The following is a 23,810-nucleotide window of genomic DNA, read 5'->3' on the forward strand; positions in this document are numbered from 1 at the left end:
TATGTGTACCAGAAGGTGTTGGATCCCCTGAAATGGATGGTTGTAAGCCACCACATGGGTGCTAGGAACCAAACCTGGGTCCTCTTGAAGAGTGAAAAGTGTTCTTAACTGCTACGCCATCTCTGCAGCCACTCATTCATTTATACACTCAGTATGTCACTGAGACAGGGTCTCTGTAGCCCAGTCAGTTCTTGAACTCAGTATGTAGACCAGGCTGGCCTTGAACTTGTAGAGATCTGCCTGCCTCTGCCTCCCAAGTGCTGCAACTGGAACTGAATTGAAGGCATGCAGCACCATACCTGGCTAGCTTTGATTTTTAGTCATGTAGTCTACACTGACCTCAAACTTTTGACCTTCCTGCTTCCATTCCAAATGCTGGAATCACAGGTGTCCACACAACATTATTTTATGCTGTGTTGGGATTAAAACCAGGGCCTTGTGCACACTAGGCTAGCACACTGAACACTGAGCTATATCCCCAGAGCAATGTTTAAGATAACCAGTGACCATTCTGTCTTAGCCTCCGAATGCTAGAATTATAGGTATGTGCCACTATGCCCAGCTTTTCTGTTTCTAATTGAGAGAGGGAGAGGGAAGGAGGGAGGGAGGGAGTAAGGGGGGGAGGGAAGGGAGATTGAGACAAGCTGAAATTGGGTGTTGAGGAGCACTATGCAGGCAGAAAACAGCCAAGGCCAAGAGCCTAAAGTCCCAAGAACAATTCAGTCTGATTCCGATTTGTTTCCCTTTCACAATGGACCACTTTGAAACCACCCTGCCCTGTGGCTTCCAGAGCTTGTGGAGAGGGTGGGTACCCACCTCATCCTTGGCCAGGGTTTTCAGGTGCTCCAGGATCTGAACCATCACTGCCTCACACAGCTTGCTGTTCTCAGCCAGGAACTTGGAGTCTCCCCCATACAGGCTGTCATTGGAGTCAACTGGGTGAACAAACAAGAGCAGTGTGTCACATGAGATTGACAGATGGCAAGTAGGCCAAGGTGACCCACTCACTTTGGGAGTCACTAAGAAAACATCTGGCCTAAGGCCAGCAGTGTGGAAGCCCTCCCCTTACTGGCCATGCCTGGAGGGGACAGCAGGTGACAGGTACTGTGACAAGCCTCTCTCTGTGTTACAAAAGGGTATACAAAACCAGCACAAGAAAGGGATGATGGCATGTATACCTTCAATGAGTGGGGAAACTGAGGCACAGAAGCCAGCCTAGCTAAGATGTTAAGCTGTCTGCCCCGGGACCCTTAAAACCAACTGGCTAGCTTTATAGTTCTAGAAGGTTCTATTTATCCTACCAGGGGAGACTAGTGTTCAATAATCTTACCCAGATGTGAACCCTGACAGCTACAATGACTGAGATGCCCAAAGGAGCCAACAGTGGCGCGAGTGCTATAGGAATAATCCACCACTCTCTGACTGGACTTAAAGCCTGCTCCTCAATCAAACTCCTTCCTGCCATCACCATCCACGGTCCAATGATTCCCAACATTTCTTTGCCTGACAGTGTCTCTCCTTCCTCTCTCATTAAGATGCTGTAATGATACAGCAACTCGATCTATCGTTCATGCTAGCCTGGAAATCACTCTGTAACCCAGGCTGGCCTTTAACTCATGGCAACCCTCCTGCCCCAGCCTCAAAGTGCTAGAAATATAGATGTGAGCCACCATGCCTAGGTCTTTGGCAAAGCCTCTACTTGGTCACCTCCTGTGACAGCCACAGCCTAGACAAAGACCAGTTCAGCTAAGGACGGCTTGAGTACAACTTCCTCTTCCTTGCTCCTCTCAGAGAACATGGTCTCTGCTGAACAGGGCAGACACCATGTAGTCTGTGGTGGTCGTTTGGGTTTTCACTTCAACGATGAATCTCAGCCAATCTGCTTATCAGAGGACAGCTCTGAGGCTGTGATGATTGGCCTCATCCCCTGCATGGGGCCCAGAGCAGTTCAGCTAGTCTCCACTGTGTGTTTTTGTTTGTGCAGGGCTGGGCATGTCGGGCGGAGCTCTAACACTACATCTGATCTCCACTTCTGCAGATGTGCTGTGTGCAATCATTTGGAGGCCAGAGACAAATCTCGAGTGTCATTTCTCAGGAGCTGTCCAGCTTATTATTTACTTCTTTACAACAGGGTCTCCCAGTGGCACGGAAATTACCCTTCAGTCTAGGCTGGCTGGCCAGCCGTAAGCCTCAGGGATCACCTGTCTCTGCAATTGAGCGATCTGCATGCTTGAATGGCACGTGCTTCAGCAACTGAGCTACCTCCCCATCCTTCCTCTTTGGCTGGCTTGCACCAGCCTGTACGAACAAGAACACAGCTTCTGCCTTTCAAAGCTTGTTCCTTTCCTCCATGCTCACACAGCTATTCCCATTTTCTCATCTAACCCTTTAACTTCTTCCATCCCAATACCCAACATGAATGTCCCCATGGCTGGGTGCAATGTAGGCTAAGTGTCTAGGTGACAGAAGAAGAGGTCAGTGCCATCTGATAAGTCAAGTGGCATTGCCCAGGCCTGGGGGTGGGGCACAGAGCAGTAATCCAGTCATTTAGGGAGGAAGTTAACAAGCTCTCGGTTTATCTGCTGGGATGTCGTTGTGATTTCCTGGTACCTTTGTGTTACTACTATCGCTAAGGAACAGCTGGAGAGGATCTCATCTCACCCACAGTTCGGAGGAGATAATATCCACGAGAAACACAGAAGGGCCTTCAATTTGAAACTGTTGTACGAATGAATAACAGAAGACTAGAGTCCAGTTGCAGATGCAGTGGGGGCAGGGTGGGGGTGGAGAGAGATAATCCTATTCTGGGGTATGTAACAATCTCTCAGAGACGGCACAGAAACAGTCCCTGGATGTGGGCCCCAGAAACGGGGAGATGTCCATGAGACACTTTCCAAGACCAAGGAAAGCCAGGCCTTGGAACTCTTGAGAAGCCACTCTTTGGAACCTGGCATAGGAGTGCACACCTTTAATCATAGAACTTGGGAGGCAGAGGCAGGACCCTGTGAATTCCAGGCCAGCCTGGTCTACATAGTAAGTTCCTAGCTAAAACGAAAAAGGAGTCCTCTTTAGGAGCTGGGACAATGAATCAATCAGTCCAGTGCCAGTCACACAAGAATGATGCCCATATTTGGACCTCCCATGTGAGAAAGCCAAGTGTGGTTGCCCGTGTCTGACAGAAATAGATGGATCACTAGAGCTCACTGGCAAGCCAGCCAAGCCAGTTGGTGAGCTCCAGGTTCAGTGAGAGACTGTGTGAAAAACAACTGGGCAGTATAAAGACACTTGACATCAATCCCTGTCCTCTATACACATATGCACGTGCACACACACACAAGTACACATAATAGAGTCCCTCTTTACACACAGCAGGGTCATGTAGCTATGTGAAGTTCCTAGTTTATAGTGTCCCAGGAACTAACTTTAGAAATTATATTCCTTTCCATACTACTGTAATTCACACTGACTCCTGTAGAGCAAATGGGTGGGCCTGTGCATCATTAAACTGAGAAACATCAGGGATGCTTTGAGTTCACCTCTGGCTGCTACTTTCAGGACAAAAGAGTTCCATATTCTCTCCAGGTTTTGATTAAAAACAAAAGATCAGAGGTACAAAAAGAGTTGAATATGGGGTGTGTTTGTTTTAAGATGGATTTTTATGTAGCCCAGGCTGGATCTCAGACACTCAATGCACCTGAGGATGACCTACATATATTCTTATCTTCCTGCCTATCTAGAAACAGGTGAGATTGTGTGACCAATTTGAGGCTCTGTGGGCTTAATCAACTAGAGAAAAATTTTTTAAAAGTTGTGGTGGAGGAATGGGGTGGGAGGAAGAGGGGGTGGTGTGTGTGAGGGGTCTCATATCAGTGCCACCAAGGACAAAACAGACTGAACAGGTGGGAGAACAAGAGCGCCTCCTTTCTCCCATCATCTGAACTGTGTGGGCCTCCACACCCCCTAAAGCTCAGGCTACAGAACCCATGCTAAGGCCTGCGTGAACTTGGGCCAGGGCAGCCTGTGATGATGATCGTCTATTACTGATCCAAGGGTGCTTTTGCAATCCAGCACATTGTCAAAACCACCTCAGGTACTCCCCAACCCCTGAGCGCCCATGTGCGATCACACACACACACACACACACACACACACACACACACACACACACTCACACTCAGAATGCTGAGCAGATGGCTCATGGCCCAGAACTTGCCTAGCACATATAAGGCCTGAGTTCTATTTCCATCACCCCTCAGCCCCACCCCAAAAAAGATCCTACAAATCTTCAGGCCTATCCTGGGGAGTGTAAATTGGGGATAGAAAGTGGCTCAGGAATACAGACTCTTGAACAAAGAGACAGATCAACTAACAGGGTGCTTGCTTGACACGTGTGATTAACTGGGCGTGCCTGTAACCCCAGCACTCTGCGAATAGAGGGGAAATATCAAGAGTTCAAGGTCTAGAGACACAGAGGCTGCCAGGGCTAGAGTGAGAAGAAACAAACAAAATGGGGTCAAGGCCATCTTCAGCTACAAAGTGAGTTTGAGGCCAGACTACACTGGCTAAGAAATACAGCTCAGTGGGTAACGTGCTTACTGCACAAACATGAGGACTTGAGCCTGTAACCCAAGTAAAACCTAGACACAGCAGTGCGCCTGTGACACTGCACCGCAGGGCTTGCACAGACTGGCGGATCCTTGGAGCTCATTAGCCAGCCAGATTAGCTCAACCGGTGGGTGAGCTCCAGGTCCAGTAAGAAGCCCCGCCTTCCAAGGAAGGTGAAGAGTGATTAAGGATGACTCATTGCTAAGCTCGGCTTCTATGCGCACACACACAAATATGTCCATGCAACTCACGTGCACACTAACACAAGAAGAGAAGATGAGACAGTCCCTTTGCTGTCCCTGAAATGGGGGCATGCTGAGGGCTGGTCGGGATGCTGCTACCTTTGTCAATGTGGTAAAGGTAGGTGTCCTGGCTCATGGCAGACAGCAGGTGCAGGACAGAGGTGTAGATTCGGATCTTGTCATCGCTCGCGTCCTCCCAGGTGTAGTCCTGGATCACGTTGAGAAGTTCTCGGACCAGAAATAGGACCCCGTGCTCTGGATGATCCTGGTGGAGAGAAGAAAGAAATGACAAGCCCAGCGGATCAGCTAAAGCACCCACTAACCCGGCAGTTTCCTTAAGCAGGTGCAGAGATTACAGTGCTCAAGGCTTCACAAGAGCAGGGCCCCTCATGAGCCCAGGCAAACAGCACAGAGAGAATGTGACACGAGGCAGCATTCCCGCTCACCACACACTTCAGGTTGGGGGCATGAGCAAAAGCCTCACTTTTGGGTCCAACGAACAAGAGGCATCACCTGTCAGCCCAATGGCCTGTGCTTGCATGAGTACTCCCTCATTCCCCATGCAGTGGTAGAAGCAAGTCACGTGTGCCTATTAACAAAAAGATACTGTGGATCCTCAGAAGATGACATGGCAAAAGCCACTGCACCAACTTTAAGTCCCGCTCCCAAGGATGCTCACCAACAGCAAGGCTGGTCTGGGCTCCTTCTATGAGAGGGGAAGCCAAGGGACGACTCAAAGTTAGAGCGAAGTGTGTTTCTCAGACACCACAGAATCGTTCCAAAAAGGGTTGCAATGCAAAAGGGTGGGCAGCTTCAAATGCCATTCCCAAGGTGTGGTTCTGCTGAAACTACCTAAAGTCCTTCCTTGCAGGAAATAAACGCCCAGCTAGCCCCACCAACCCTTGTCACAACACTGCTCCTAGCCTAGGCACACAGCACTGGGTCCTAGCAGGAAACACTCAAACAGGTTAAGAAAAGGAGGGCAGAAGGATTATTTGCACAGCTGGGGCCAGCATGAGGCTAGGCAACAGGGCCTGGTGCCAGGAGGCTGCTGCTATTATCCCAGGCTGAAAGAGTAAGGTGCAGGCAGGGGCACTTTGGGGTCTGAAGACCTGTAGCTGGAAGCTGCCTGCCACAAGATGTAGCCTTGCATGGAGGGGCGCGGCTACTGGCAAAGCATGGCTGAGGATCGATCCAGAGGTGACAGGCACGGAACATGGGTGTCCTCATATACTCTGGTCTGCAGGCTGTGTCTCCTGTTGGCCGGATGGGCTGGAAGCCAGAGTCTCCAGAGGCCACTCCCCCTAGCACTGACTAGTTAGTGTGCAAAATAACCTGACACTTCACAGTTGAACAGTAAAGAATGCTCCGTGTACAAGTCCCAATCCTGTATCAGTTAAAATGGTGACAGCTTTGCCAATCGAGAACATGCTCTTCCAGGGCTAGGAAGCCATTCTCCCTTAAAAATTAGTTGTGTGTGTGTGTGTGTGTCTGTGTGTATCTGTATACACTGTCGTGCCAGGGCATGTGTGGAGGTCAAAGGACAATTTTAAGGAGTTGGTTTTTCTCTTACTACCAGGTGGGCACAGGGGATTAGATTCAGCCTTGGTGACAGGTGCCAGCACCTAAGCCATGTCACTGGCTCAGGAAGCCCTTTCTGTATTTCTTCAGACAGCCTCACTACAAGCTCAAGCTGGCTTTGCCTTCCAAGTAGCTGTGATTACAAGCCTGGGCCAGTAGGCCCAGTTTTCTGTTTTGGTTTCCTTGTCGTTGTTTTCTGAGCACTTCTTGCCGTCTGGAACCATCTTATTTACTGCTTCAGAGAGCAGCTCAGTCACATGTGTGGCCTACATGCGTCCTGCAAAAAGGCAGGTACTACAACTTCTGCATGTGTGTTTGCCACACTGCAGATCTAGTCTCTTACAGGCTGGACTGATTATTGTGATGTGTGTGTGTGTGTGTGTGTGTGTGTGTGTGTATGTGGTGTGGGGTGTGTCTGTGTGGTGTGAGGTGTGTGTGTGTGTGTGTGTGTATGTGGTGTGGGGTGTGTCTGTGTGGTGTGAGGTGTGTGTGTGTGTGTGTGTATGTGGTGTGGGGTGTGTCTGTGTGGTGTGAGGTGTGTGTGTGTGTGTGTGGTATGGGGTGTGTGTGTGTGTGTGTGTGGTGTGGGGTGTGTCTGTGTGGTGTGAGGTGTGTGTGTGTGTGTGTGTGTGTGTGTGTGTGGTATGGGGTATGTGTGTGTGTGTGTGTGTGTGTGTGTGTGTGTGGTATGGGGTGTGGGGTGTATGTGTGTGTGTGGTGTGGGGTGTGTGTGTGTGGGTAGGGTGTGTGTGTGTGTGGTGTATAGTGTGGGGTGTGTGTGTGGGGGGGGGTGAGGTGTGTGTGGGGTGTATGTGTATGTATGTGGTGTGGGGTGTGTGCGGGTAGGGTGTGTGTGTGTGTGTGTGTGTGTGTGTGTGTGTGTGTGTGTGTGGTGTATAGTGTGGGGTGTGTGTGTGTGTGTGGTGTATAGTGTGGGGTGTGTGTGTGTGTGTGGTGTATAGTGTGGGGTGTGTGTGTGTGGTGTGTGTACATGCATGGGTACACACATAAGTGGATGCTTGTGGATGTAGTACACATGCACAAGGAAGCCAGATATTAAAATTTAGTTGTCTTCTTCAATTGCTATCCACCTTATGCTTTGAGACAGGCTCTCTAACTGAACCTGGAGCTCACCAATTGGCTCATCTAAGTGGCCAGCAAGTCCCAGGGATCTTCATAACCCCATTCTCCCAGCACTAGGAGCAAGGTCTGCCACCATATATAGCTTTTCACATGGATGCTGGGATCAGGACTTAGCTCCACATGTTTTTGTGGCAAGTACTTCACACACTGAGCCCAACCCAGACTGACCTCAAACTCATGGTCCTCCTGCCTCTGCCTCTTCAGCACTTAATTCTCACAACTGGCTGAGTTCTGTGTGGTGCCTCCAGGAGTACCCACTGGTATGCCCAGGCCCTGGCTTTGGCCTAGTGAGTGGCATATGATAGGCCCGGTGTGAATCAGGGTGAGTAAAATCACCTTTGCTTTTCAGGCACAGAGGAAATGCCAAAACTGGCCCTGAACGCAGCTGTGTTGCCACTCAACCCACTGTCACTAGCTGGGTCTCACAGACAGGAGTGGACCACAGAAGGTGAGTTAGCTCATACTTCAGACACAGAGGGGCTTTGATTAGAGCACTGGCAACCTGCCTCCTGTTGGCTCCCCCCTCTTAGATGAACTAGACCTGTCTATGTGCACAGGAAGATGTGCCTGGAGTGGCTACTTAGAGCAAATACATGGGCTTCAAGTCCTGCAGCTGCGGAGGGCCGTCGAGCCAGCCGTGGCCTGATCTGAGATGACTGTATTTGCACTGACACTGCCTAGGGTAAGGATGTGGGCAGAGAAGCCCGAGATGTGCACAAGCCTTTCATATCCATGGGAACTGTCCCTCCTGCATCAGCAAGGGGATGCATGCAGCTCAGACACCCAATGTGAGCTGCGTACATCTGAACCACCCAGGCGAGGCTGCCTGCTCACAGTCCCAGCTGTGGCTCACCGCAGCCTTCCTCTGCTTGCAGCTGTTTCTAACTAGGCTATTTTGTTCGGTACGTGGATACTAAAATACATTTGTTTTAATTTAAGGATCCGCCTTGGGAATAGATCACAGTCTGATGAAGCCAGCAACTTTGTGTCAGCACTCCTGTTCCCACCGGGTGGGAGAACAATGGATGCACTTTCAGAGGGGTGGGGCCGTGGGCAACGGAATTCGGGGAATGGTTTGGGGTGAGCACTTCTGCAGGCTTCAGCTCATAGCCAAAAGGGTGACAGATTATGTTCATGGTGCTGCACAAGAACTCCTTGTGCTTTCTGTGTTTTAGTGACTAAGCCATGTATATATATATATATATATATATATATATATATATATATATATATATATATATATTTATTTATTTATTTATTAGTGGATGCTCCAATAGCTGAAGCCAGGCACAGGTGGATTATTTTTCTTTTTTGATCCAGTGTCTCATGAATCTTGGTCTGGCCTTGAACTTATTACACAGCTAAGGATGACTCTGGCCTTCTGCTCCTCCTGGCTCTACTTCTTGAGTGCTGGAATTACCTTCCTGTACTACTGCATCGGGCTTTCTGTACTGGGAATAGAACCCAGAGCTCTGTGCATGCTAGACAAGAAAGCACTGTACCAACAACTGAGCTCCACTCCAGCCCAGTATCCTTTTAAAGCAACACAGTGGTTTCAGTTTGTGTTTAACAGGGAACCAGTAACAGTTTCTTTTGTGTGAGGTGTGTGTATTGTGTTATGTATGTACACAGATGTATGCTCATGTACATGCATGGACACCAGAGGCCAGCATCAAGTGCCTTCCTTGGCCACTCTCCACCTTGGTTGGTTTGTTTGTTTTTATTTGTTTTTTTGAGACAGGGTCTTACATAAACCTGGACCTCACCTATTTCGCCAGACTGGCAATTTTCTTATCTCTACCCTGTGCCTTGAACTCTCTTTCTTTTCTCTCTCTCTCTCTCTCTCTCTCTCTCTCTCTCTCTCTCTCTCTCTCTCTCTCTCTCTCTCTCTCTTAAATCTCTGTGTAACCCTGGATGTTCTGGAACTCAATTTGTAGACCAGGCTGGCCTGGACTCCACCTGCCTCTGCCTCATGAGTGTTGGAATTAAAAGCATGTACCGCCACCTCCCTGTGACCTTGAGTTCTTGATCCTCTTGCCTTCTTCTTCCACCGATTATAGGCATGTGGTAGAGGTGACTGAAGCCAGGGCTTCACCAGTGCTAAGCAAGCAGTCTACAAACTAAACTGAAACCCCAGTCTATGCACTCCTCTCCCCCCCCATGTCTGTGTGCACGGCATGTTAGGCTGTGCAGGTGTGTGTGCCTGTGCTTGGGCACGTGGAGGAGGCCAGAGCAGGAGTATATATGTCTCCCATACTGCTCTCTGACTTACACCGCCTTGAGAATCAGCCTCTCAAAGCTGCCTGCTTTGGCTAGGCCAGTGGGCCAGGGGGCCTGTCTCCACTCCCCAGTCTGGGGTTACAGGCATGCACAGCCCTGCCATGCTTTCCTCATGGGTGCTGGGAAATCAACCTTAGGTTCTCATGCAGAGCAAAGGGTGCTATTCACTGAGCCGTCTTTCCATGCTGCGTGTTTTGGTTTTGGTTTTGTCTTTAAAGACTTTATTTTATATATGTGAGTGTACTGTCGCTGTCTTCAGACACACCAGAAGAGGATCCCATTACAGATGGTTGTGAGCCACCATGTGGTTGCTGGGAACTGATCTCAGGACCTCTGGAAGAGCAGTCAGTGCCCTTAACCATTGAGACATCTCTCCAGCCTGTTGTTGGGGTTTTTTTTGTTTGTTTGTTTGTTTTTGCTTTAGAAGAAAAAGGTATCCTTGCCAGCCTCCCTCCTAGATGGGGCAACTCAGTGCCAATGAGGTGGTTTCCAAGAGGAAGCCGGAAAGTGAGTCTTCCCTCCTACTGACCTGATAAAGGGCCTAACATTGTCTCCACTGTCCCTTTGGAGTACCCACTCTCAGGAATCCGTATTTCAGCACAGTTCCTGGGGGCAGGACTACCTGAGAAAATAATGCTGGTCTCAGAAAGCTGAGCTTCAGGCAGGAAAGAGGGCACAGGGAATCTTGTCTGGCGGGGTCACTTACTGGCTGATGACCTTTCACCTCTCTGTGGATTACTGTCCACTTCAGTCAAATGCTTTGAGTGTATACTTATGAACCGCTGGCTGGTGCTTCAGGAGGATGTATGGTTAAGTGAATGTAAGCAAGGGCTGGGTGCAAAGGAGCCAGAACACCAACAGGCTGGGAGCACAGCAGGATAGAAGGGCCCCTGGGGTGGGAAGGTGAGACAGAGAAGGAGAGAGAATCCTGACAGAGAGCAGGCTGTCAGAGCAGGTGCCTGTGTGTCCTCGCCTCCCAGGGCATGTCTGCATGGCCTCATTAATCCCAGTGGCTCTGGTCCACACAGCATCCTATCTTCCCTTTAGGCTTTCATTTATATAGCGGTCCCTGCCTTGGAGTCTTCCCTCACCTTGCACCAAGACTCATTTTCCTTCTAATCTCAGCTGAAAGCTACCTTCTTGGGCATGGCTTCTCTAACTGCCTGGGAGTTCATCTGGCCTTTGCTTTTCAGGTAGAACCTTCCACCATCCTCAAAGCCAACCAGTCAGAACCTGGAGTCCTCCTTGGTGACACCTGTGTGTGTGTGTGTGTGTGTGTGTGTGTGCGTGTGTGTGTGTCCCAGCAACTCTTAAAACCACAGGAGTACCCACACACACACAAGCGAGGCACTAAGATGTGCCTGACACTTCTTACAGATGGAGTTAATTGTGTTCAATATTAAGCTGACTTCTTCCGTTCCCAGACTAGGAGACAGCCATGGACTGGGCTGAGAGAAAGGGAAGGGTGAAGCAGAACGTGATGTCTTGCTGTTTCTGTAGCTACTTTTAATGAGGACAAGAAACGTATCTCCCCACTGCAGCCTCAGTGATCAGGGGACACTCTGAGTTCCTACGAATCCCAACACAAACTCAGGGCCCTGAAACCGCGACGCTGGACTTGCCAGTTCTTCTTTACTCACCCTGCCAGAGGTGGCTAATGTGGATGTTCACTGCATGGAGAAGCCATCTATAGACAGCAGTGAGACCTAGGGAATAACTTAGCAACCTGGGACCCCACTTGGCGGGGACTATACACACTCCCCTCAAAACAACACATTTAGCAACCCTGCTGGCAACCTCGAACAGCCCCACCCCCCAACAGGCATGTACACCCTACTCCAAACAATCTCTTCTCCCCTGAAAACCAGCAAAACACCCCTTTTGTGAATAGGTTCTATCCAGGTATAAAAGGCAGAGAACCATCAAGCCCAAACTTGTTTAGCTACATGCAAAGTGAGACAAACTGTCCCCTATGTGTACTTTTAGAGAAAATGTCCTATTTACTATCTTTTGTCCAAACATATCAAATATGCACACAATTAAAATATGATGCATTCTGGGAAGGGACATACACATGAGCAAAAACCTCCACAATCCAAACCTGTCAATCAAAACTGAGAGCCACCCACTCTATCCTGAACAACTGAACTCCTTCTCTTGAGCCCCATACAGTACTGGGGCCCCTGCGTGCCTCCAGTCATTCAGCTTGCTATAGCTACTACATGAACTACCAGTACTGTCCGGGTAGCTATCTGGGTTCTGGAGGAAATACAAGCACACCTGTGTCTATTGCAATACTGCTGTAATGGCTGAGGTGTAGGAACCAGCTACTCTTTCTGCAAACAAATGCATAGAAAAAAGAAGTCTATGCACACAGCGGAAGGTAGGGAACCTTCAACAGTGAAGTCTGTAGGACGTGACAAAATGAATGACACATGAGAACTCAGGCTGAGCGAAACAGACCAGTCCCAAGTACAAGCATTGCCTGATTTCATTTAGAGAAATGTAAAACCCTCTAATTAGTGGCTGCAGGGGTGAATGGCTGCTACAAAGAGTAAGAAGAAGAATGGGGAGTTAGGGACCAACAAGTCTAAATTTTCAGTTAAGCAAACGAGACACACCCAAGACCTACTGGACACCATTTTATGTAAGGTCAAGGACGATGCAGTTCTTCTGAAAGCTCATGTTTCATGTTGCTACCACTGTAAAATCAAACTCTAAAACAGTAACCACCCCCCACAACACACACAAAATCATGCAAAGCTGTCACACAAGAGGAAACCAACCTGAGCAAGGTAAACATGGGAGGGGAGCGTTTTCATGCAAAATCCCATCATGGTGCTGTGGCTCATCTGATCACCTCTTGGCCTTGGCTTCTCAAATGGAAACTTCCTCTTAATCCTCAGAGGCTACACTCCAGTCATGCCAGAGAGCACACACGTACCTAACCCTACTGGCACTATCTTTTCTTACACGTACAAACATGATAAAATTTACACAATTTACAAAAGCTTACAAATCAGGCACAGTCAGTTTCTTAATTCCTTTCCTGTTGCTGTGATTTAAAAAATGCCCTGACAAAAATGACTTAAGGGCGAACTGGCTATCAGTCCACATTGCGGGGGAGTCAAAGCAGCAGAAACTTGAAGCAGGGGGTCACATCACATGTCAAAAGCAGAGAGCAATGAATTAATGTGCACTAGAGCTTGGCTCAGGCTCTCTCCTCTTACAAGTCCAGGATTTGATGCTTGTGCCACCTACAATGGCCAGGTCTTCCCACCTTCATTAAAGTACTTAAGATAATTTCCCAAGACATGCCCACGGCCAACCTGATCTAGACAATTCTTCATTAGACTACCTTCCCAGGTAATTCTAGACTATGTCAACTAGATGAGACTAACAAGAACTAATTGTAAATTAGAATAAATTTAACAGCACCTATAATAAAGGTTAAGATGTTTTTCTTTCCTAATTAAGTTGAAAACCTCTACCTTTTCACAGAAAAAACTCACTTTAATTTTTTTTTCAAATCCTATTTTTAATGACGGTTCTTAAACACTCTAACCTCCCTTTTAGCTCTCCACCCACCAGAAGTAGTGGAAAAGAAAGGATATGGGGAGGTGGATCTGTTTAGAAAGATTCTTTGGAGCAACTCCTGCCTATGTAGCCTGGAAATCAGCAGTTCAGTTCACAGGTCAGCAGACAGTGGCAGCTCGATCCACTTGCAAACACTTCACAATACACCAGCAGTGCAGTTTGATAGACTCAGGTTAGCAACAGAGGTGACATGACCTAACAGAGACAGCCAAGCCTCAGCCTTGGCTCAAGTCAGCAGGAGAAGTTCTCAGTTGTGCCTCTCAGTGAAGACTCTAAACCCATAAATACTGCACAGCTAGCTGTACCAGCAAGCCAAGCTCTGTCTCCATCACTTCATGGAGTCCTACTGATACCCTCCAAACATCATGTGTCCTCTGTGTGCCTTGCCTCAGTGCATCAAGTCAGCCTGAGTCTGAGGAAGCAGCAAGAGACTGCACTACACCACCAGTCCTTTTTTTTGGTGCATCTCTCTCTATGGAGTCCTGACAAATGCAGCTCAACTACGCAATGTGAGGCGGACCAATACACGTGTGTCATTAGCAAAGAACCCTTCATCATGTCCTCCTGTGTCTGCTTCAGTGAAGTGTTCCTTCAGTAGTTCGCCTTAGCCTTTCACACCTGTGTCTACTTTAACAAAAAGGTCCTTCTTTTGTTTGCCATAGAAAATAACATCCAACCAACTTTCCAAAGAACCCCCAAGTTTCTACTTCAGCTACTCAAGGGCTTCTCTTTGGCAGACAGCATATAGAATGTAGAATAGCAGATGCTTAAACAGTATAGCATCACTATTCCTGTGCTATGGGCACTGAGGTAAAAGTGTGCACTCACTCACAGACGGGTGATCTGAGAATGATAAGAGCAAGGATGGAGTGACTTGTCAACACACCATGCAGAATGGCACAGAGTTGAAAATATATACATTTCTGGAACTTTATATTTAATATATTAGATGGAGGTTGGTTGCTGGCCACTGAGAAGAGAATGTAGAATACAGGTGAGGGGTGGGTGCCTCTGTCCCGACTGCTGCCTCTCCTGAGGAGGGGGATAAAGAGCTGCTAACCCCTGATGGTCCTGAGTGAACAAAGAGTATGGCAGACTCTGGGCTCACATCATGTTTGAAGGAACCTGGAGGGGACAAATCCTGCTCTGATACCAACTACGTGCACAGTCCCAGACTCGGTCTTTTCAGTTCTAGGTGTCTCTATAAGCAAAACAGACTCATTAATTCCTACCTTTCAGGATTCAGGGAGGATTCTCAGAGGCTATGTAAGTGCCCATGAGGGGTTTTGGCACAGAGCCAAATAAATGCATGTTCCTGGGGTCAAAAGGGACATAGCTCAGTAAGTAAAGTGTTTGTTAAACAAGCATGAAGCCCTGAGTTACATCACTAACATCCACAGAAAGGCCAGGAGCAATGGGTACCTGTACCTGTACAGTGCTGGGGATGAGAGACAGACAGACCCCTGGGCTTGCTGGCCAACCATTCGATCCTAACTGGTGAACTCCAGGCTCATTGTGAGAACTTGTCTCATGAAATGAGAAAACAAGGAAGAAAAATGAGGAAGATGCTGATGCTGACCGCTGGCTTCCACACGTACCCTCAGGCCTCAGACTGCAGTTATTCTTCATTGCCTGGATCCCACCAAAGTGCAGTCTTTGACCCCAGGAAAAGCAACCAAGTCCTACTCATAGCAGAAAGGGCTTTCCCGATACCTATGTGCCAGGCTGGCATCTGGAATGAGGTTTTTAAATGTATCCTCAGATGCCCAGAGGAGCTAGGGAGAAAGATGCACACCCTGTGTGCTTGGGGCAGCTGTTCCCAGCTCTAGCTACCTGAACAGATTATAGAATGCCAGCGTGAATTACCATTCCTCAAGGAGCCTATTCCTCAAGGAGAGCCACAGACCTGTTTGCTTTAACTTTTTTGTGGAAAACTCACTCCAAGTGCTTCCCGTCATCCCAGAGGAATGTGTGGCAGCAGGCTGGATTCTGCCCCCTGGTCACCCACATGGAACCCCAGGGAGGGAGGCGCCAGCTAGCGGCTTGCTTTCTTTCATAAGTATGATTTCATACAACCTGCACAGAATTCCTTCAGATAGGCACTTCTGTGACACTTTTGAAAGATGACAGGTGAGACTTGGAGGAATTACAAAACCATCTCCAAGGCCCTATCCCTATGAGGTCACTGGGTCAGGACTAACTCTGAGGAGAAGGCTTTCAGAGAGGCTTAGCCGCTTTCAGTTCATAGAAAGCTTGTGTGCAGGTGGTAAAGCGCCTCACCAAATCACCAAACAACAATCAACATCAAGTGTCTCATTAGAAACTTGGGTTTTTCCTGGGTTCTACTTAAATGACAATAACCAGGCTACACAGATGGGGGCACTGACCACAGAGCAGTGGTCAAATGTCCGGGGAAAGACCCTGGGAGCCCCTGCAGCTCTGCCACTAGACCTTCCACCCCTCACCAGGATGCTACAAAGGACAATCAAAGCCTCACCCAGAGCAGGTCTGTGGCTGGGCCTCCTGGTTCCCCTCTGAAAACTTGGACTCTGAACACAGAGTCCACTGCTGAGTCATCTTTTGTTTTCTCAGCTTGATGGAGATACATAATCCGCACAGGGAACAATACGGCCATTCAGGTCACACAATCCAATGACTGTTCCTGTATCCAGAGTTGTGTGGCTGTCACCACAATCCGCTCAAGAGTTTTTCATCACCCCTAAAGAAACCTGGAACCCAGCAAGTGCTGAGTCATTGCACAGCCCAAACTTAACACTTCTCCAGGTCTAGTCCTGGGAGCGGCCCCTCCGGAACCACTGAGGACAGTGACCTCCAAAGGGCCAGTTTCAACCCAAGAGAGACATCCAAAGATGAACTCTAGGAGTGTGCGTTTAGCAGGGCAACCCGGACACACAGCCATCCCAAGGACGAGTTTCTGGGGTATTGTTTTGATACTTGCTTTGCGGGTTTTTGTTTTTGGTTTTGCCAGGTGAAGCCTATATATTCCTGGGGCTGTGACTCATAAATCAGTAAATAAGACACCCAAGGCTTTAGGGCAACACGACCATAGCAATGCGTTCCTGTGGGTACTTTCCCAATGCTTTGGTGAGAACCTATGGACTCTGTGGGGAGAGTTGCCGTGGTGCTTTTTAAGGAAGGGAGAACAGCAGCAGCCTGAACTCTCTTTCGGAAGCAAGGTGGGGTGCTGGGGTGCTGATGGAGAGGATGGCAGTAAGGCAGCAGGCCTCATGGGGGACTGCAGTAAGGCAGCATGCTGCATGGAAGGACTGCAGTAAGACGGCGTGCTGCATGGAAGGACTGCAGTAAGACGGCGTGCTGCATGGGAAGACTGCAGTAAGACGGTGTGCTGCATGGGAAGACTGCAGTAAGACAGTGTGCTGCATGGGAGGACTGCAGTAAGACAGTGTGCTGCATGGGAGGACTGCAGTAAGACGGCGTGCTGCATGGGAGGACTGCAGTAAGACAGTGTGCTGCATGGGAAGACTGCAGTAAGGCAGCATGCTGCATGGGAAGACTGCAGTAAGATGGTGTGCTGCGTGGGAGGACTGCAGTAAGACAGTGTGCTGCATGGGAGGATTGCAGTAAGATGGTGTGCTGCATGGGAGGATTGCAGTAAGATGGTGTGCTGCATGGGAGGACTGCAGTAAGGCAGCATGCTGCATGTGAGGACTGCAGTTAAGAGAATCTTGAGTTCCAGAATACACTCACTTACACAGTGAGACTCAACTCTCAGATAAAAGAAAAAAAAAAACAAAAACAAAAAACTACTCACAAAATGTGGAATGAGACAAATGGGAAGGGAAGGGGAAAGGAGAGGGAGGTGAGAAGGGGCAGGTGATGGGGAACAAAAAAGGAAAGGAAAAGAAATAGCATGTGCACCTGACCTGTATGTAATAACAGAATACCTGCTCATGTCTCTCCCAGACAAAGCCTCAAATTGCCGTGACCACCAAGGCTCTCTGCATGCAGCTCACAATCAGCTGAAAGGTAAATGCACCCAGAGACGCTATTTGGTTTCTCCATCCAAACTCATGTCAGAAAACAGGTCCAAGACCAGGCTGAGAACTATGGGAAACCTCCAGGAATTCCTTCTGCAGGATCCCCCAAAGGACCCCAAGAATGACTGCTCATCTCTTACAGCCACAAGGAGTCCAGAATCTAATGTTTCCTGTTTCAAAGAATCCCACCGCTGTGTGGCTACACTCTGCGCCCTCACCCGATCCTCATCAGAACACCAAGAGCTAGCACAAGTTGGCCCTCATTTTTTATGGACAGGACACACACATAAGTAACTGCCAAATCTGCAAAGCCAGAGATAGAAAGAGCTAGAGCCCACTGTCACCTTCACTGTCCAGGGTCACTACACCCTTGCCTTGTGTAGAGTACAGAGCACTGAATGTTAGTGCCTCCCCTCAACCCAAACACACAAGCTGAACCATGATCCCAATTAGATGATGTAATGGTTACATCATTGGTTAATCTTGGTTGTCAACTTAATTGGAACTTGAATCAGCTAAAAGACACCTGGTTGGAAGTAACCAAGAGCTGGCTCTGCAGTTAAGAGCACTGGCTGCTCTTGCAGATGGACCCAAGTTCAGTCCCCAGCCCTATAAGGTGGTTCATAACTGTCTGCGACTCCAGTTCCAGGGTATGTGATACCTTCTTCTGTAGGTACCAGCACATATGCAGGACACAGATATGTGCTGGCAAACACTCATATACAGCAGATAAAATATAAAGGGCTGGGTATACTCAGGAGGTAGAGGCATGGCGAATGAAGACCACCTGTGGCTACTGGGAACATACCGGCACGACCAACAGGGTAGAGAAGAAATTGCACAGGAATTCCAGGAGGAAGGGCTCTGACGGCCGCAGCTTCCCATCAATGCTTATCGTCTTGGGGACTTCCGGAACAAGGCTGATGGCGGCTTTGAAAAAAGCATCAGCTGCAAGACAAGACCGGGATAGGTGTTCAGACAAGTTCAAGGCTGGACTCTTTCTTAGCCTGCTGGGGATCAGACAACCTGAGGGTTCGGTTTAGTCAGGGGGCCCAGCAGAAGGTTCTTCAGTCCACATGGATGAGGAGCTGCTGTTGACCGGAGCAACCAGGAGACACGATAGTTAACCAGGCTTAGACCGAAGGACGAAAGCGGAGGGGACTCTCATGGACAGTCTAGAGAATGGACGGAGAAGACAGCGGAGCCCATGACATGTCCTGTGCCCGCACAGAATCCGGGGTGCAGCAGGGTGTGTCTGTAACCCCAGTCCCAGGAAGGCAAAAAGAAGAGGATCCCTGGGGCCAGATGACCAGCCAGGCTAGCCAATCAGTGAGCTCCAGGTCACGGGAGAGCCCCAGCTTAAAAAAAACAGTGGTAAAAGAAAACACCGGACATAACTTCTGGCCTCCACACACATGCTCCAAAGTAGGTGCATATGCACACATGTGCACGCACCTGCATGAATTTGTACACAGCACACACATACAGTGTAGGACCTACACTGGCTTGAATCCGTCAGTCCTTATGCCCACAGGTGAGGGCGGGTCATCACCAGGACCATTTCAAACCTGGGTGACGTGGGGCGGGACTCATTTTATTCCTGTGTAGGTGGAAGGGTCTTGAGTGACTGGCAGAGCTACTGCTTGAAGTTTGGTCCGAGTCTCTTATAGCAGCACAAAGAAACAACCACTGAGCTGGGCGCTGGGGCTCGAACCTGTAACTCTAGACTCAAAAGGTTGAGGCAGGAAGATAGGTTCTGCGGTGCAAACCTGAAATCCTATACCCAAGAGGGTGGGGTGGGGCCGTGAGATCCGGGGCATCTGGGGCTACAGAGGAATATTGTGCTGGAAAAATAAGCCAACACTCACTGACCTGTCTGAAGAAATGACTATATGCAATACATACACATGTGCGCACACACACACACACACACACGCACACATGCACGCGTGACTGCACACATGCAGGCAAGCACACACAAAGCTCTGGAGAGTTCTAACCAAGTAACATTTCCAGAGAATTATTTAGATATGAAATAACATGTAAAACAAGAGGACTTCCAAAGCTGGGAGAAAGGAAGGAGGAGAGGAGGAGGGAGCGGGAGAACCAGAGCCCTGGGGAAGGTAGAGTTCTTTGTAGACCTGCCAAAGTACTGACCGTGATAAAAAACCCTCAAGGCAAGCACTGGCCTGAGAAATCAACCCTTCCACTGCTCAGCCACATCAAACGGGTTCACGGGGCCAGGTCGTTTTCTACCAGAAAATGACTTCTAATGACATGCAAGAATGCCACAGCAGGGTGCAGAACCCTGGGTTAAAAAGCAGGAACCCAACTGCATGCCTGAGGGGCTGGCTTGATGGCAGATGTTGGCTTCCCAAGGAACAAAGAGCTGTGGTTAACAAGAAAATCCTGTGCCTGAACTTGAGGGGGCGGCTAACTTATCTTCCCTTTTCAAGGAAGCACAGCGTGAAGAGGCTCATCCTGTGAGGTGCGCTGAGCTCTGGAAGCTTCCCTGCCAGGCCGGTTCCCACAGCCCCTAACTGAGTTACTAAGCAATAGTAACAGCTGCTGCTGCAGCACAAGGCACTCTAGTGGACACTGGGAACATACAGGGGAGAAGATGGAGAGCAAGAGCTGATGTCATGAAAGTGGCCAAGGAACCTATGAGCTAATTAACTGGCCCTACAGCACAGGAGCCTGTTCCATGCTCTAGTCTGGAATCAAGGGAGCAGCTGACTTCACTCACGTTGAGGGCAGAGGTGATACAGAGCTTTTAAAAAAGGAAGGTCTGTTTGAATTCAGCCTGCTTCATCTCCAAGGTCTCTATTCCCTTTTAGAGAAAGGCAGATCCTTTCTGCTGCTCTAAGAAGGTTTACAGTGTATTATTTCCCCCCAGCAACCCCAGGACAGGGGGGAACAGCTTAACTACCTGGGACTCCATCTGGTTTGGCCTATGCACAAACCACTCCTCTTCTACTAAAGCACCTGGCAGCCGGAGGCTCTTAGATGCTTGCACGCCATATGCACAAGCCTCTCTGAACGATGTGCCTAGCAGCAGCCAGTTGCAGCCTCAAGACCCCTCCTGCATATACGCCTTCCTCTGACAATGCAGAGGTTTCTCTTCCCCTTAAGGACTTAGGGAAAGCTCTTTCTATCTGATTCTAGTTATGTCCAGGTGGGAGAGTAGGACGGTGAATCTGGCCTGAGCTGGTTTTAAGTATATATGCAATAAGGTGTCCTCAAAGAGAACTCCCATGGGAAATCCCATTCACCACCCTATGCCTATGCAAACTGGGCATGCAAATGATTAACGTCAGGTGCATCACGGGTGAGACGGGATATACGCAGTGGAGAATGGTTATATAACATAATCTGTCAATCAAAATAGAGAACCACCCAAAGAACTATGTTCCTCAGCAACCAAACTCCTCCTCCTCTTGAGCCCCAGGAAAGGAGGCACCAAACAGCAACCTGTGTCACTGCGTATCTTTATCTGAACAACTCCCTGTCAGTCTTGACAGTGTGTCCTGCTCCGTTCTGCACTGTCATCTTAGACAGGATTCTTGCTGCTCTGTTCTCTGAGCACCTTTAGTTCATCTTCCCCCTCTTTCTTATCAATGCTTTTTGAGAATTTCATCCAAGGTATTGTGATCATATTCATCCACTCCCCAACTTCTCCAAGATCCTCCTCCCCTTCCCTATCCACCCAGCTTTGTGTCCCCTTTGGTTTTTTTTAACCCATCAAGTACAGTTGGGGCTGCCCGGATACTCTTGGATAGATGGCCTTCACTGGAGGATGGTCAACACACCAGGGGCCTCACTTTACAGAAAACTGAGTTTCCCTGACTTGGCTCAGACCCTGAAGGAACTGATGTTATTATACAACACTATGATGGTATTGTACAACACTGTAAGTCACTGCACTGTGTATTTAAAATATAAGTGTTCAGGCTAGTGAGATGGCTCAGTGTGCAAAAACACTTGCTGTGCAAGCCCAATGTCCTGAGCTCCATTCCTGAGATTCACAAAAAGGTGGAAAGAGAACACAAAAGGGTTGCCATCTGACTTCCACACATTTACTGTGGCTCCCACACATGCACTCTCGAGCACACACACACACACACACACACACACACACACACACACCCTGCAAACACACACACCCTGCAGACACATACACAATAAAAATAAATAAAATAAAATTGGTTTTGAGGCCTATTACATGGGAGAGAATTTCATGCCTCATATAATTCTGGACAAAAGCCCTTGGCAGGGGAGGTCATAGGCCCTATGACAGATCTGCCATTCTCACTTTCTTAAATGAATATGCTATCAAATTGCCTTCTAAATATTTGTCTCTATGCACAAAGACCTTGTTTATCTGTTCAGAGAAGCTTCTGTTTTGCAGGGGGCAACAGTCAGTGGAGAGATGCATAGCTGTTAGTGCTAAAAGGGGCCGAGTACTCTGCCTATATGAAACATCTATGCTGACCCCACCTCTCCACACACCAAGGCTTAGGGAACCTCCTGGAAAAGGAGGTAGGAAGAATACAAGAGCCAGAGAATGGGGAAAGGCTCTGTGAGATGCTGTTTTCTAGACAAGACATGGCTGTGACAACGAGACTCACAGCAGCTGTGTTTTCTGCCCGAGATCTTCATCAGACCAAGAGAGTCAAGAGTCCAGCATAGATCTCCACATCCTGAGCGCTACTGAGACGCTACTAGGAGCTGACAGCTGCTGGGAGAGGTTCCCCATGTTCCAGTGGGCAGTCAGTATCCATGTCCATAAAGGGTAGTACTTCCTCAACTCAGTGGCTCACCGATAAACAGACAGACATATGAACTTGGAAGGGGAATCAGGTTAGAGAGAAAGATAGGGGCATGAGATTATGAAAAACAAAGAAAAAAATATATAAGAAAATCTAGCCCAATTATTTCAAATTAAGTTTTATGTTATGTATACTTGACCACAATAATAAATAATAATTAAAAAAAAAAAAAGACAAAAGAGCCGAAACTATCCCTGACATGACCCCACTTCCCAGTCTTCCCAGCAGAAGCAGGTGCCAGGACTCCACCATGTCTGGCTGTCTCGTGCACAGAAGTCTACTGTACCCATGGCCTGGAAACTCTGCTGCCCTGGAAAACTCTTCAAGATCCTGAGCAGAGTGCTTCGCAGTGGGAACCGAAACTCTGCTCCAAACGACCTGGAGGGCCATTACTATTTTTCTGTGTACGTGTTTGCCGCTGAGTGGCCCACAGAATGTGCCTACTATTATTACCCATTAAAGTGGCAGTGGCTTTGCCCTTGGCTCCTCTCACTCACCCCACCCAGTTCCTATCTAAAGGAGCGACTCAGTTATTTAAGGGCTAGGCACACATGTTCCAAGGCAAATTCTTACTCCATTCCCAGAAGGCGCACCCCATACAAAAAATGTCTGGGAGACTTCTCCACATCCATTTAGTAAAAAATACTCGGTTAAAAAAAAATGTCTGCAAGTGAAAACAGGTTTTTCTCAGCCTAGAGCTCAAATGATCCCGTCAACATCATATTTCCTCTTTAAAAAAAAGAAAAAACAACAACAGCAACAACAAAACACAAAACCATAGCATTTAAAATTTTTAACAGATGGGAGCCTTCTCTGTGTTGACCAGATTGGACTGGATCCTAACTCCTAGGCTAAATCCATCTTCCTGTCTCTGCCTAAATCCATCTTCCTGTCTTGCTGAGAACGCAGGTGAGTCACTGCACCCAGCTAATGCTGATGTGGAGTACTTTATTCTGTAGCTTTAAAAGCCACACACCACCTTAAAGGGAAAATGTGCTGCACCTGTTTTTACAAAAGAAAAGATGAACAAACAGGAGGAGGAATTCTCCTGCATAAGCAATGCTCTCCTGGGACTGGGGCAGCAAGGCTCAGATGATGGAGTGTTTACCTAGCATTCAAGAAGCTGTAGGTTCAATCCCCCAGCACTGCATAAAACAAGTGTGGTGATAAGTGACTAATTCCAGCACTTAGGAGGCGGAGAGAGATGATCAGAAGTTCATCTTGGGCTACAAGCTTGGTCTGAGGCCAGTTTGGGACATGGAAAACCCTGGGTCCTTGCCACAACTCCCCCTCAAAAAGGAGAGAACATAAAAGGCACACCCTGCACCTTAGCACGGACTACTGGCCTTCAGTCAGTCTGCAGACATTTTCTGCTGCTCCAATTCCCTACCTCCCTCTCACGCTTCCCTTCCCTGGTCCTCCTTGGCTATATGGTGAGTTCAAAGCCAGCCTGTGATGCATGAAAGTCTGCCTTAGGGAACAATTATCCTGGGTCCTTGCCGTCATAAAGGAGG

General features: G+C 48.5%; 1 protein-coding gene across 1 annotated transcript in view; it reads right to left on the reverse strand.

Moving 5' to 3' along the window:
• VPS35L (VPS35 endosomal protein sorting factor like) overlaps positions 1-23,810 on the reverse strand; it is a 98,241-nt gene that overhangs the window by 2,674 nt on the left and 71,757 nt on the right. Inside the window, exons 27-29 of the mRNA XM_080911622.1 lie at positions 18,276-18,415; positions 4,947-5,112; positions 817-935 (exon numbers count right to left, since the gene is read on the reverse strand). Coding sequence (XP_080767748.1) covers positions 817-935; positions 4,947-5,112; positions 18,276-18,415 — 425 coding nt within the window. The remainder of the gene's footprint in view (positions 1-816; positions 936-4,946; positions 5,113-18,275; positions 18,416-23,810) is intronic.

Source organism: Micromys minutus (assembly GCF_963924665.1).
Source record: "Micromys minutus genome assembly, chromosome: 2".
In the NCBI taxonomy this organism is placed as follows: domain Eukaryota; kingdom Metazoa; phylum Chordata; class Mammalia; order Rodentia; family Muridae; genus Micromys; species Micromys minutus.